The following is a 12,694-nucleotide window of genomic DNA, read 5'->3' on the forward strand; positions in this document are numbered from 1 at the left end:
TGGGTGAGCCATCGTTCATGTAGACTTCCGTGTGTGATTTGCTTTCATCACATGGAGCCCTTTTGCTCTGTAAATGTGTAAACCTCCTAGTGTGGGTCCTCGGCCGAATGAGCCCCCGGCCCACTGAGGGCTCTCTGTCCCAGCAAATGCCCTGGGGTCTCCAGCCACACCGCTTCTGGTACCCAGTTCCCCCAGCGGGTCTCTGTTGGTTCCCAGGGGGTTGCTTTCCTGGTTCGCTTTGGAAACCTCCCCCATGACCTCACTTATCCCTCCTCCAGACGCTGCAAAATACTGGACTTGGGAGGCTGGAACCACATAGAGGATGAGCAGGTGTGGGCAGGAGGCCTATCTTAAATGAAGACAGGGCTTCCCCACTGGCCCGAGGGGCTCCTCACGGCTTAGGGCAGAGGGGCTGGACTGGGGCTTTGAACCCAGCATACAGAATACTGTACCCAGTGCTCTGAACAAGGAAGGGTCAATGCCAACCCTGGGCTGCGACCAGGTGGGTTTCTGTGCTGGACCTGTGATTACTACCCTCCTGGCTGAGCAGTCTTTTTTCTTCCTCTTTTCTCGTTATCTGGCTGCATTTCATGGTCCACCTGTCAGAACATTCAGTGTTTAAGAAAAAGTCTATCCTGCCGTTCTCAGACTAATGACACAAACGGCTCTCTGGGGTCCTGCCCCAAGACTGCTATATTAGGTCTAGGGTACAGCCTGGGCACTGGGGTCTCTCAGAGTCCCCAGGAGATGCCAGGGTTGAGAACAGTTGATTTCGTTTCCTACACAGGACAGCTGGTGCTAGTGGTAAAGAACCCACCTGCTAATGCAGGAGATGTAAGAGATGCGGGTTCAATCCCTGGAGGAGGGAATGGCAACCTACCCCAGCACTCTTGCCTGGAGAATCCCAAGGACAGAGGAGCCTGGTGGGCTACGGACCATAGCGTCTCAAAGAGTCGGACATGACTGAAGTGACTTAACACACACACAGGACAGCTGTAATTCCCAAGAGAGGAGTTTATTTCCAAACTCAAATAGAGGGTCTCTGTGTTCATATACCTCTGTGGCATTGTCTTCAGGAGGATGCTCTGGTTCCAAACCGGGGCTTGTTATCTGCATCCTGGAACATCAGAGCACATGGTTAACTATGACCACGCTCACCAGAGGCCAGCTCTCCATGTCCAAGCCATGCATGGTGGGAGGCAGTCTTCTCAGTGACGCAGCCAAGAGGGGAGGTGCTGGGTGCTCAGTGCCCGAGGGGCTGCCAGTGCTGCAACCTGCCACCCTGTTTTCCAAATTTCTGTTCTCCACCAGAAGAGAATTCTGATAGCAAGAAAGAGATGTGGCAATGCTTTGTCATTTTCTTGTTTTTTTCAATTTAACTGCATTTTGAATATAGCTTGCACAGTTTATAGTGTGAGTGAGTGATAATCACTCAGTCATGTCTGACTCTTTGTGACCCAATGGACTGTAGCCTGGCATGCTCCATTGGCCATGGAATTCACCAAGCAAGAATACTGGAGTGGGTGAGATAAATCAGTAAAACCTGTTTGATTATGTGGAAAGTCTGGAGTACATAGAAACATCTCTTTTTAAATCTTCGACCTTCATAGTGCCTTTATGAAGGACATTTGTCAATCATCCTTGCTCTGACTTGATGTCCCACCCTGAGTTCTTTGCTTTAATGATGATAAACTTTAAGGATGTCCAGAATCAAAATTTATGAAATATTGGAATTAGTTTATGAAGTTTAACATAATATTGTTTGTGATCATGTATGTCCTTTGTGAACTTCTTAAAAAATACAGGATCATGTAAAAAATTAACTGACATTTCATACAAATTACACATAATTCTGGGGCTTCCCTGATAGCTCAGTTGGTAAAGAATCCGCCTGCAATGCAGGACACCCCAGTTTGATTCCTAGGTCAGGAAGATCCACTGGAGAAGGGATAGGCTACCCACTCCAGTATTCTTGGACTTCCCTTGTGGCTCAGTAAACAATCTGCCTACAATGTGGGAGACCTGGGTTGGGAAGATCCCCTGGAGAAGGGAAAGGCTACCCACTCCAGGATTCTGGCCTGGAGAATTCCATGGACTGTAGAGTCCATGGGCTCGCAGAGAGTCTGACATGACTGAGTAACTTTCACTTTCACACATAATTCTACCACTGAGTGATAACCATTGTCAGTTTAGAGTTTAGCTTCTTTTTCCCTATAAATAAATCCAATAGTTAACCACTAAAATAGGTTTATATTTAAACATTCGATGACAGCATAATGAAAATGCTTTTGAATGATGTTTTATTGCTTAATGTTTCATAAGCACTTTCTCATGTCTTCAGATCTCACAACCTTTTTTTTTTTTAACAACTGCAGAGTATGTCTTTTATGTGGATGTACTTTAGCAATTTTTCTCAATAATGGTGTGACATTAATTTTATCATATAAGTATTTTTCCACCTCGAAAAATATTTTTCGCAAATAGAGTCCTAGAGTTGAGTCAAAAGATTTTGTATATCTTTGATTACTGTTTCCTAAAACCACATGGATGCTAATGGCCGTAAAGCAATGGCTATGTGAGGACATTATCCAAGGCATACCACCTCCCAAATTGGCTGCCTGATACCATGTTTTTTCTCTTCCCTTCTCTTTTTCTGCGGGGTTCGTCTCCAGGACCCAGAGATGCAGCGCCCACTACTGTCGGATGGGAAACACTGTGGCCACCAGAACCACGTGGTCATCCTCCCGGCAGACGGCGGGGGCGGCATGGCAGCCATCAGCTTCACGGGGGCCCTGAAGATCCCCGTGAGTATACGACCCTCTCAAAAGGGGCATTTGTGAACAGTGAACTGTGTCTGTTTACTACAAATTACACATACTGCTGTGAACAGACAGGGGGCTGTTGATAAGTTTAGAAAGAGAAATCCATGATCATATTATCTATACATTAGAAATCCAAGTGCTGTCCTTAGGGGCTCAGTTTTGTTCAGTTCTTTGTGACCCCATGGAATGTAGCCCACCAGGCTCCTCTGTCCATGGGATTCTCCAGGCAAGTATCCTGGAGTGGATTGCTATTTCCTCCTCCAGGGGATCTTCCTGACTCGGGGATCGAAACTGTGTCTCCTGCATTGGCAGGCAGGTTCTTTACCACTGAGCCACTTGGAAAATCCATAGAAATCCATAGCATGAACCACAATTGCAAGCAGATCAGCTCAAGGCTGAATAAGGCCGCAGTGTTTTGTTCACCTGTTAATAGTTATAAAATATATTACATATGTATATGATGGATGTGAAATCCATGAGCTTCCAGAGCAGAGCATCCTGGGAGCTGTGCAAAGGCCTGGGAGCAACTGTGTTCCTCTGACATGGAGCTGTGGAGGGGGACAAAGGCAGGGAGCCGAGAGCAGAGAGGGGAGGAGGGGGAGAGCACACTGGCCCCTGGGGGCCACGCTCTAGAATACCTGGCTCCTGCCCTTGGGTGCCTGTTTAGGGGAACAGATGCAGGCAAGGGCACTTCCCTCATGCTGGCCTCTGGGAGAATTGGCAGAGGGAACCCAGAGGCTCCATAGCAACTGTGCTGAGCTTGAAACCCAACAGTGCACCCAGATCCTCAGCATCATGGCACACAGTGAAGGAACTGAGAACTGCTGCTTTAAACAGAAAGTTCTGCCAGCTCCCAGCTGAAACTGGGCTGCTGAGGACCTGGGAGCCGGTCTCCTGCCAGAAGAGACGTTGAAGGTCTGGCCTGGACTCTCCAGCGTCCCTAACAAAGATCTCTGGGGGTTTGGCCTGGAGGAGATGCTAGTTCTAAATAAAAGTTATCTTTTAAACGTTGTTAATAACAAGTAATGACTTTTCTGTTCTTACTTTACTGTGTAGCTGGGTCAAATACTGTTGCTAAAATTAAGGTGCCCACCATAAATAGAAGTTGGGTGGAGGCAAGAACAGGCTTCAGAGCCCTGGCCTGGCCTGACCTGGCCCTGCCACAGGCGGGCTGGGTCTGCCCGGCGCAGGTGGTCACCACTCTAGGCCTCTGCTTCCTTACCTGTAGTGCAGGCTCGGCGGCTGCACAACTAGCTAGTGCTGTTCTCGGGGTCAAATGAGGTCATTAACTACACAACAGGCACAAGGCCACACACCTGGTGAGCGTGAAGTACATTATACACACCTCCCATACTGGGTGTGGCTGTGAAAACGTTGTGTAATTTCCAGAGCACTGGCATGAATTGCATATTGTGTCCTCTGCTTGGATTTGAAGGGTGTTCATAGCTATGCACTGTGATAGCCTGGGAGAAGCAGCCAAGGGGTCGGTTCCTCAGTGTTGCCCGATTTCTCACGCTCATTTCCCAAGTGACACCTGGACTTGCTATCTCACAAGGGCCACCTCTTTCTAAACGTAGACACAAAATGGAACATGTAAGCATTTCTCAATAGCCATGAGACCCCAAACCTCGGTTTCCTCATCAGACTCTACATTTCTCTTCTGGGTATCACTGTCCAGCTGCTTGCTGCTTGGATTCAACACTTGAGAAGCAAATGCTGATAGAAAGGAAAGTTGTTTTAACCAGAGTACCAGCAATCAGGGAGGAGGACTTGTGTCCCCAAAACCAACTTTGAAGAGGCCACAAAAGTTTTTAAAGAGAAAAAGAGTAATCTCGTTTAATCACCAAGATGAAGGATCAGGGCTATCATCACTTCCACTGCCTGCAGGCTTATCAACTCTCCGTGATCTTCCTCCAGATGCTGTATTGTTCACACAGTTTGTTTGTGAGATTACTGAAGGGGAAGCCAAGGAGGAGATCTGGTCATCTGTTAATTATTTATTCTTCATTTTTACTTCTTTGATCTAGGAAAGAACTGACCAATTAGGCAAAGTATTGTGTGAGCAAAAGATTTGAAAGATCTGGCCCCGGCCAGAAATGAGTAGAGTATGCGAGTGACTGGTTTAAGTTTAGTTAAAATGTAGTGGACAGTGACTGCAGCCATGAAATTAAAAAACGCTTGCTCCTTGGAAGAAAAGCTATGACAAACCTAGACGGCGTATTAAAAAAGCTGATGCATTGCTTTGCTGACAAAGGTCCATATAGTCAAAGCTATGGTTTTCCCGGTAGTCATGTGTGGATGTGAGAGTTGGACCATAAAGAAGTCTGAGCGCTGAAGAATTGATGCTTTTGAATTGTGGTGTTGGAGAAGACTCTTGAGAGTTCCTTCGACTGCAAGGACCAGTCCATCCTAAAGGAAATTAGTCTTGAATACTCATTGGAAGGACTGATGCTGAAGCTGAAGCTCCAATCCTTTGGCCACCTGATGTGAAAAGCAGACTCATTGGAAAAGATTCTGATGCTAGGAAAGGTTGAGAGCAGGAGGAAAAGTGGGCAGCAGAGGATAAGATGGTTGGATGGCATCCCTGACTCAATGGACATGAGTTTGAGCAAACTCTGGGAGATAGTGAAGGACAGGGAAGCCTGGCAGATTACTATCCAAGGAGTCGGACATGACTTAGGACTGAACAACACCAATAACAACACGTTATAGCTTTGCTAAAGTTACGAGACAAAGGGGGCCTCCTGCAGAGAGCTCCTCCCTGTCAAAAGCTGCTTAGAAATCCTCACTTGTCAGAACATCAATCCATTTCTATGGGATCATGGGCCAAGGTCCGTCTTCTGTCCCTCCCTCTCTTTCAGGGCGTGATAGAGTTCTCTCTGTGTCTGCTGTTTGCGAAACTGGTCAGCTACACGTTCCTTTTCTGGCTTCCACTCTACATCACAAATGTAGGTGAGTACCATTGCTAGCAGCACAGCTGGGAAGTTCTGTGCAAGGGCTGTGATCAGGACTCCCTGTTATCCACCGGTGTCTATAAACTTGGGAAGGAGAGAGATGCATGATGCTCTTGAATCACATAGCATGATTAGTAGAAACGTGTAGACAAAGAGAGGTAGATGTGGAGACAATGAGATGGTTAGATGGCATCACCAACTCAGTGGACAAGAATCTGAGCAAACTCTGGGAGAAAGCAGAGGACAGAGGAGCCTGGCATGCTGCAGTCTGTGGGGCCGCAAAGAGTCAGACCCAACTTAGCAACTGAACAGCACAGACAAAGAGAATTCAGATAGGAATGTTTTATTGCCATGATGAGAACCTAGATGGAGTTTAAAGGGTTGACATGGTGTACCCCAGCTGTGGCTACTGGTTACCCAGGGGGCTTCCTATCTGGGGCAGCCTGCTTTTAAATTTAGGCTGCATCTGACTTGGTCACAGCAGCTGGTGAGCAGGGAGAGAGGCCCTGGGGATCTCAGATAATACAGCCTTCATGACTGACCTGGAAATCGCTTCCTGGAGCTGAGCTCTAACTCCGGGGGAGCAGACAGCTTGTCCTGCATTTCAGAAGTCCAGCAGGGCCTATAACTGTAGGTTGCCACACAGCAGACCCATTTGTAGTAGCACATACCCTGTGTCCTGGGCTGACCGCAGGGGAAGATGGGAAGGACCAGCAGTTCTCAGAGGAGAGGTCCCTGTGTGGGGGCTGCAGCCACAACTGAACAGGGATCCAGACAGTCAGGAGGACCTCTGAGCCCCAGAGTCAGGGATTTGGAGGACAAAGCAAAGAAGCCAGGGTCCCTGGGAGGTGCGTGCTCTAGTGAATGTGAATAGAGGAGAAATTTGGGACGTGGGGGCTCCAGAGCAAAGACCACGTGTCCCCAGTGTAACTGAAAGCGGGGTGGGGATGCTCACTGCTCAAAAGCTAATAAAGAGGCAAGGTTGATGGAAAGGAAAGTTTGTTCTATTTTGGATGCTGGCAACAGGGGTGGGGTGGGGGGGGGGTGCCTGTCCAAAGGCCAACTTCCCCCCACTGATGGCCAGCCAGTAGGCAAGAGCTTTTATAGATGGAGGGGGGGGGCTACATGCAGAAACAGCACAGTCAGCTCTGATAGTCATCCGGATACTGGTCATCGGTGATCTGACCAGGGTCATCTTGATTGTTTTCAGTGCAGTTAATCTTCAGTTAAAGGTCCGTCTAGTCAAAGCTATGGGTTTTCCAGTGGTCATGCATGGATGTGAGAGTGGGACTATAAAGAAAGCTGAGTGCCGAAGAATTGATGCTTTTGAAGTGTGGTGTTGGAGAAGACTGTTGAGAGTCCCTTGGACTGCAAGGAGATCAAACCAGTTCATCCTAAAGGAGATCAGTCCTGGGTGTTCATTGGATGGACTGATGTTGAAGCTGAAACTCCAATACTTTGGCCACCTGATGCAAAGAGCTGACTCATTGGAAAAGACCCTGATGCTGGGAAAGATTGAGGGCAGGAGGAGAAGGGGATGACAGAGGATGAGATGGTTGGATGGCATCACCGACTCAATGGGCATGGGTTTGGGTGGATTCCAGGAGTTGGTGATGGACAGGGAGGCCTGGCGTGCTGCGGTTCATGGGGTCACAAAGAGTCAGACACGACTGAGTGACTGAACCGAACTGAATCTTCAGTTCCAGGATCGGTTTGTTCCCGTGTCCTTGAGGCCGGTTCTTGGAACTGTGGGATCTTGTGACACAACTACAGCCTGGTCATCATGCAGTTAACTTCTTCCACCTGGTGGGGGTTTCAGCGTCTATAAGACAGCTCACAGGAGATGGTCCTGATATTATCTATAGCCCTTGAGGAGGTCCTTGACTTTGCTTAATAGCTACATTATTATTGTTTGGTCTCATTTGGCTGTGTTCTTTTGTTTCTGAATCTTCTCACTGCTCTTTAAGTACGATTAAACTTACTCTTTGGCTAAAGCTTTTCAACAGACAGAAGACAGGTGGAGGACACGGGGTGGGGGGAGGACCATAAGGCCCTGCTCCGTTTCCCTAGCAGTGTTGTAAGGACCAGCAGAGAGGGACGTGAGCCCGAGGCCGGAGGGCAGAGTTTCTCAGGACGGGAGTCGGAGGCAGCGAGGGGACCATCCAGCATCAGCCAAGACCCAGTCTAGGTGGGGTTTGGGGACACAGAGTCCTGTGCTGAGCATCCTGAGACCTCGGCCTCCTTCCCTGGGGGAGAAGGTTCCAGCCCCTCCCAGGTCTGAAAGCCGGGGAGTCATATGGTCTGTGTCAAGGGGCTCCCATGGGCCAGCCCTTCCCGCAGGCCATGTCCCCCATCCCTGAGTCTGACCTCACAGCTGCCCTGAGGGGACCCCAAGCAAAGGCAGGATGACACCTAGGCAGAGCCAGGTGAACCCTTACCTTTTGGTTAAGAGTGTTCATTTCTCACACTTCCTGTGTGTCTGCCCACAATGCGCACTCCTCTGTTTCCATCTACTCTGATAATTACTACTTTAATGCTAATCTGATCTGCTGCTGCTGCTAAGTCACTTCATTTGTGTCCAACTCTTAGCGAACCCATGGACTGTAGCTTACCGGGCTCCTCCGTCCGTGGGATTTTCCAGGCAAGAATACTGGAGTGGGTTGCCATTTCCTTCGCCAATGCATGAAAGTGAAAAGTGAAAGTGAAGTCAGTCAGTTGTATCCGACTCTTAGCGACCCCATGGACTGTAGCCTGCCAGGCTCCTCCGTCCATGGGATTTTCCAGGCAAGAATACTGGAATGGGTTGTCATTGCCTTCTCCGCTAATCTGATCATGGATCTCATAATTACTGCTTGGTTTAAATCATGCTTGTGAAACAGAAGAATGTTGTGTGTGGCTTGTACACTGCTGCAGCCTTCTCACAGTGATATTCTGCCATCATTTTTTTTTAACTTTTAATTTTGTATTGGAGTATAGCCAATTAACAATACTGTGACAGTTTCAGGTGAACAGCAAAGGGACTCAGCCATGTATGTACGTGTATCCATTCTCCCCCAGACTCCCCTCCCATCCAGGCTGTCACAGGACATCGAGCAGCGTTCCCTGTGCTGTACAATAGGTCCTTCTTGGTTATCACTCTAAACACTCTGCTGTCATTCTAATAGATCACCTTGATGTCAAGAAGGCCGGGGAGCTCTCCACCTTGTTCGACGTGGGTGGGATCTTCGGTGAGTTCATTTCCTCTTGTCCTACTTTGACAAAAGCCTTCACCACAGAGGTGATGCATGGACACCCTCAGTCTGGACGCTGTTTGATTTGACTTCCTACTGGGAGGCCCCCGGTGCCTGGCCTCTGAGAGCAGGTCCCTCCCCATCCTGGGCTCCCTGGGGACCAGGATACCTGGTGGGCGACAGACTGGTGGTGCTAGAATGCTCCCAGGCAAAGGGGCTTTGGGGCCAACCTGCTGAAGAGGTGGAAAGGGCCCAGGGAAGAGGTCTTCCACTCCTAGCTGCCGTGGCAGGGCAGGCCCTGCTTCCTCTCCATGGTGCCCTGCCGGGCACGTACACCCCTCAGGACGCTCCCTCTGCCTTGCAGGTGGGATCCTGGCAGGTGTGATCTCCGATCGCCTGGAGAAAAGGGCCTCCACCTGCGGCCTGATGCTGCTGCTCGCGGCCCCAACGGTAAGCCCAGCAGCCCCTCCGCCTGGTCACAGCCCCCGCACCTCCGGAACAGCCCCCCTGTCCTCCCACCCGCACACCTGCAGCTGCCGGTGCAGCTCCTCTCAGGGCTCTGGTTTCTGGGACCTGGTGTCACCTCCAGCCCGCTCAGTGCCCTCCACTCAGCCTCCCCGCCCCCAGCCCCCTGCACGCTGCACACCAGCGCAGCTTCTCCCTCCTCCCTGCCTTCACATGTGCGTGTGTGGGCTGTTCTCTTTGGGCTGCCCTTCCCGCCAGCTCCCCTCCCCTCCTGCTCATTTGTAGCACCCCCACTGTGGCTGCCCTACCTGCTTCCAGGGAGTGCCACCCCTCCCCTCATAACCCAGGTTCCATTGCTTTTTAAGTGTTTAGTTGTGTGTGACCTTGGGCAGATGACTCTCCCTCTGAGCCCAGTTTCCTCATCTGAAAAATGAGGATGCCGGTAGCAGCACCTCACAGGGTGAAGGCGAGGGTCAAGGGGAACATGGTTATACCATCACTGTTTCTGCAACAACATCATACGTAGTGTTATTGCTCATCAACTTGCACTGACTCCTTTGCCCATCTGCCGCCCCACTGGGCTGAACAGAACCCAGTCTTCAGTCATCCTGGGGCCCTGGACACTGCCCAGCACAGACACTCCAAGAACCTTGACGCAGAAGCACTGACTGGGGTCCCCTCACCACCCGGGCCCTGACGTTCAGGGCTTATGGCCCAGGAGGGGACGTGGGGCTCAAGGAGAGTTGCCCCAAACCCAGGGTTCTCCCCCAGGAGCTCATGGCGGGGCACTCCCGGTTTTCCAGCTCACTGGGTGATCAGACCCTACATGTCTGTGTCCAGCCTGTGGACAGTTTGCAAGCATCTGGACACCTGTCTTTGGACGGCCTGCCAGGGCAGCGTGGCCTTCCTTCCACTGTCTGGTTGCTGCCCGAGAGTCACTTTTCAGAAATACACATTCCTGGGAAATCTCTCAGCTACTCATAGTAAACCTTTGTTCCTCTCCTGTTTTGACACCATTCACAGCTCTACACGTTCTCCTCCATCAGCAAAATGGGGCTGGAAGCCACCATAGGTGAGTCTATGAGGTCTTTCTTTCCTTCAGACATTTTTTTGGTCCACACAGCTTTGTAAGATCAACTGATAAATCAGCAAAGAAGCAAAGATGCAGCTTGTGCACTGTGGCTAAAATCATCCCTGTGTTCCTCCTTAGAGGGGGTACTTTCAGAGGAGCCCATGGGGATCCTGCCTGCAGAATTGAGGCCGCAGGTTTAAGGGCCAGTGAGGGAGAGTGCAGGTCCCAGGGCTGGCCTGTGAGAAGCCCTGGGTGCCCAGTGCAGGAGCCACTCAGAGAAGCCCACATCCCCTGGAAGGCAGCAGGCGGAGCTGTGGTCCCCAGGTCCTGCACCCCCAGCATCACAAGCCCGGGGGCGGCCTCCCCTCTGAGCTGCTGTCAGCTGCCACTCAGCACAGTCTCTGTTTTTAACTTTCCACAAGCAGCTCTATCACATTAAGCCTCTGACACTGAGTAAATGCTTCTTTTGGTCTCACAACCCAGCAGAGGGGATTGATGGGGATGCCATTAAAAGTTAGCCAGAGGGCAAATTCTAGATGCAAGGGGCCCATGAAGTGACCCATTAGTCCAGGAGCTTCCACACAGGCAATGTGACCCAGAGGGTGGTTCGGGAAAGTGAACCTGGGGTCAGGTTAGGAGACCATTTCGGGAATGGGCACGGTGGTCCCACCCATCGGGGACTGAGCTGTGCTGGGGCCCCAGGTTTCCTGGGAGTGGCTGTCAGCGGCTGTGGGCAAAGAGAGGAAGTCCTGTCTGCTCCAGGCGAGGCTGTGGTGGTGGCAGCATCAGGTGGTCACACACATCATGCCTGTGGTTACGTCTGTGCTCGTACGTCCGGGTTCTCACTTCCTCTCAGCACGGCTTCTGCTCTCCAGGTTCAAGGAAACAGGGGCCAGGTTCTCTGAATGTGGTTTGAGTCTTTGGGAAAGTGTGATTAGACCTACAACCATCTCGGGGCAAGTTTAATGGAAGATGTTTATGACACTTGCTCCAGCTGTGACCACTCCCTGGTGGTGTGGGCATCTTCCCAGGACCAGCCCGTGTCCAGCTCAGGGCAGGGCCAGCGTGCAATGCCAGGATGCCCAAAAGGGAGAAGCTTAGACGGTGGACACTCCCCCAGGGGTCTGTTCTGCTCGCTGATTCCCCTTCTTGGTCTGTGATCCCTGCAGCCATGCTGCTCCTCAGTGGGGCCCTGGTCAGCGGGCCGTACGCGCTCATCACGACTGCCGTGTCCGCCGACCTGGTGAGTATGCAAAGCTCGTCATAGAGCAGGGGCCAGATGCTGGCGGGGCAGCCATGTCTTCCATCACAACTGTTGTGATGGGTGGTCTCTGATAGTGAGATGGTCTGTTTCTATGAGCGCTTTTGTCCAGATGGCCAGTAATGATGCTAAGAGTCTTCTGAAGCAGATAAGGGGACTTGGCCGCCCCGTCCTATAAACCAGTGGCCCAAGGTCTGATGCCAGCGTCTGGCTTGCTCCCCTGAGCCACTCTGGCAGCGCTGGAAGCCAGTGGCCGTGACCCCTGGAGCCCACCCTTAGGGCCTCAGCAGAGTCCAGCTCGCCATGGGTGTCCCACTGTGCCCAGCACTCTGCTGGTCCTGGGGACTGCAGGGACAAGCCACGTGGGGTCCCGGCTCTGGGAGGACGTGCTCCAGAGAGGAGGCCAGCGTAGTAAAGAAATGTTTACTGCACAGGGTGGTGAATTCCATGCGGGGCTGCCCCGGGCCTGGGGATCCACGGGGGCTCCAGGAGGAAGCACTGCTGACAGGTGGCCTTTGACTCCAGGCCAGAGGGACCCGGAGGCGGCAGGGCTGTCTCATCTACCTGACAGGAAAGACAAGATATGTCACACGGGAGCCACGTGTGGACATCGCAGGATGCACGCACTGCACTGAAGTACAAAGTCCCCTGATAGGAAGTAGTGTCCATAAATAACTGGGAGAGGAGAGGCAGTGTCCTGTACAGAAGGGCGTAGGCAGGTCCTCTGCCTGGGGGCAGGGAGCCCACCTCCCCTGTCCTCAGGGGCGGGCTGAGCACAGAGATGTCCTCTTGCAGAGGACAGTGTGGGGAGAGGGGATCAAGTAACTTCTCAGGGGAGAAAGCCAATAGCCCCCCCTCCGCCAGGGTCACGGTCAGCACCAGCAGGGAGG

The 12,694-nt window shown here is 51.4% G+C and overlaps 1 protein-coding gene across 4 annotated transcripts in view; it reads left to right on the forward strand.

Moving 5' to 3' along the window:
- The window catches only part of SLC37A1 (solute carrier family 37 member 1), a 96,429-nt gene that overhangs the window by 71,883 nt on the left and 11,852 nt on the right, over window positions 1–12,694 (forward strand). For all 4 annotated transcript variants that reach the window (XR_010664214.1, XM_065942969.1, XM_065942968.1 and 1 more), the window contains exons 11-16: window positions 2,673–2,804; window positions 5,684–5,774; window positions 8,941–9,003; window positions 9,371–9,456; window positions 10,495–10,543; window positions 11,713–11,786. Coding sequence is in view for 3 of the 4 variants with exons in the window: in XM_065942969.1 (XP_065799041.1) it covers window positions 2,673–2,804; window positions 5,684–5,774; window positions 8,941–9,003; window positions 9,371–9,456; window positions 10,495–10,543; window positions 11,713–11,786 (495 nt within the window). In the remaining variant the exon portion in view is untranslated. The remainder of the gene's footprint in view (window positions 1–2,672; window positions 2,805–5,683; window positions 5,775–8,940; window positions 9,004–9,370; window positions 9,457–10,494; window positions 10,544–11,712; window positions 11,787–12,694) is intronic.

Source organism: Muntiacus reevesi, chromosome 8 (genome assembly GCF_963930625.1).
Source record: "Muntiacus reevesi chromosome 8, mMunRee1.1, whole genome shotgun sequence".
Lineage (NCBI taxonomy): Eukaryota > Metazoa > Chordata > Mammalia > Artiodactyla > Cervidae > Muntiacus > Muntiacus reevesi.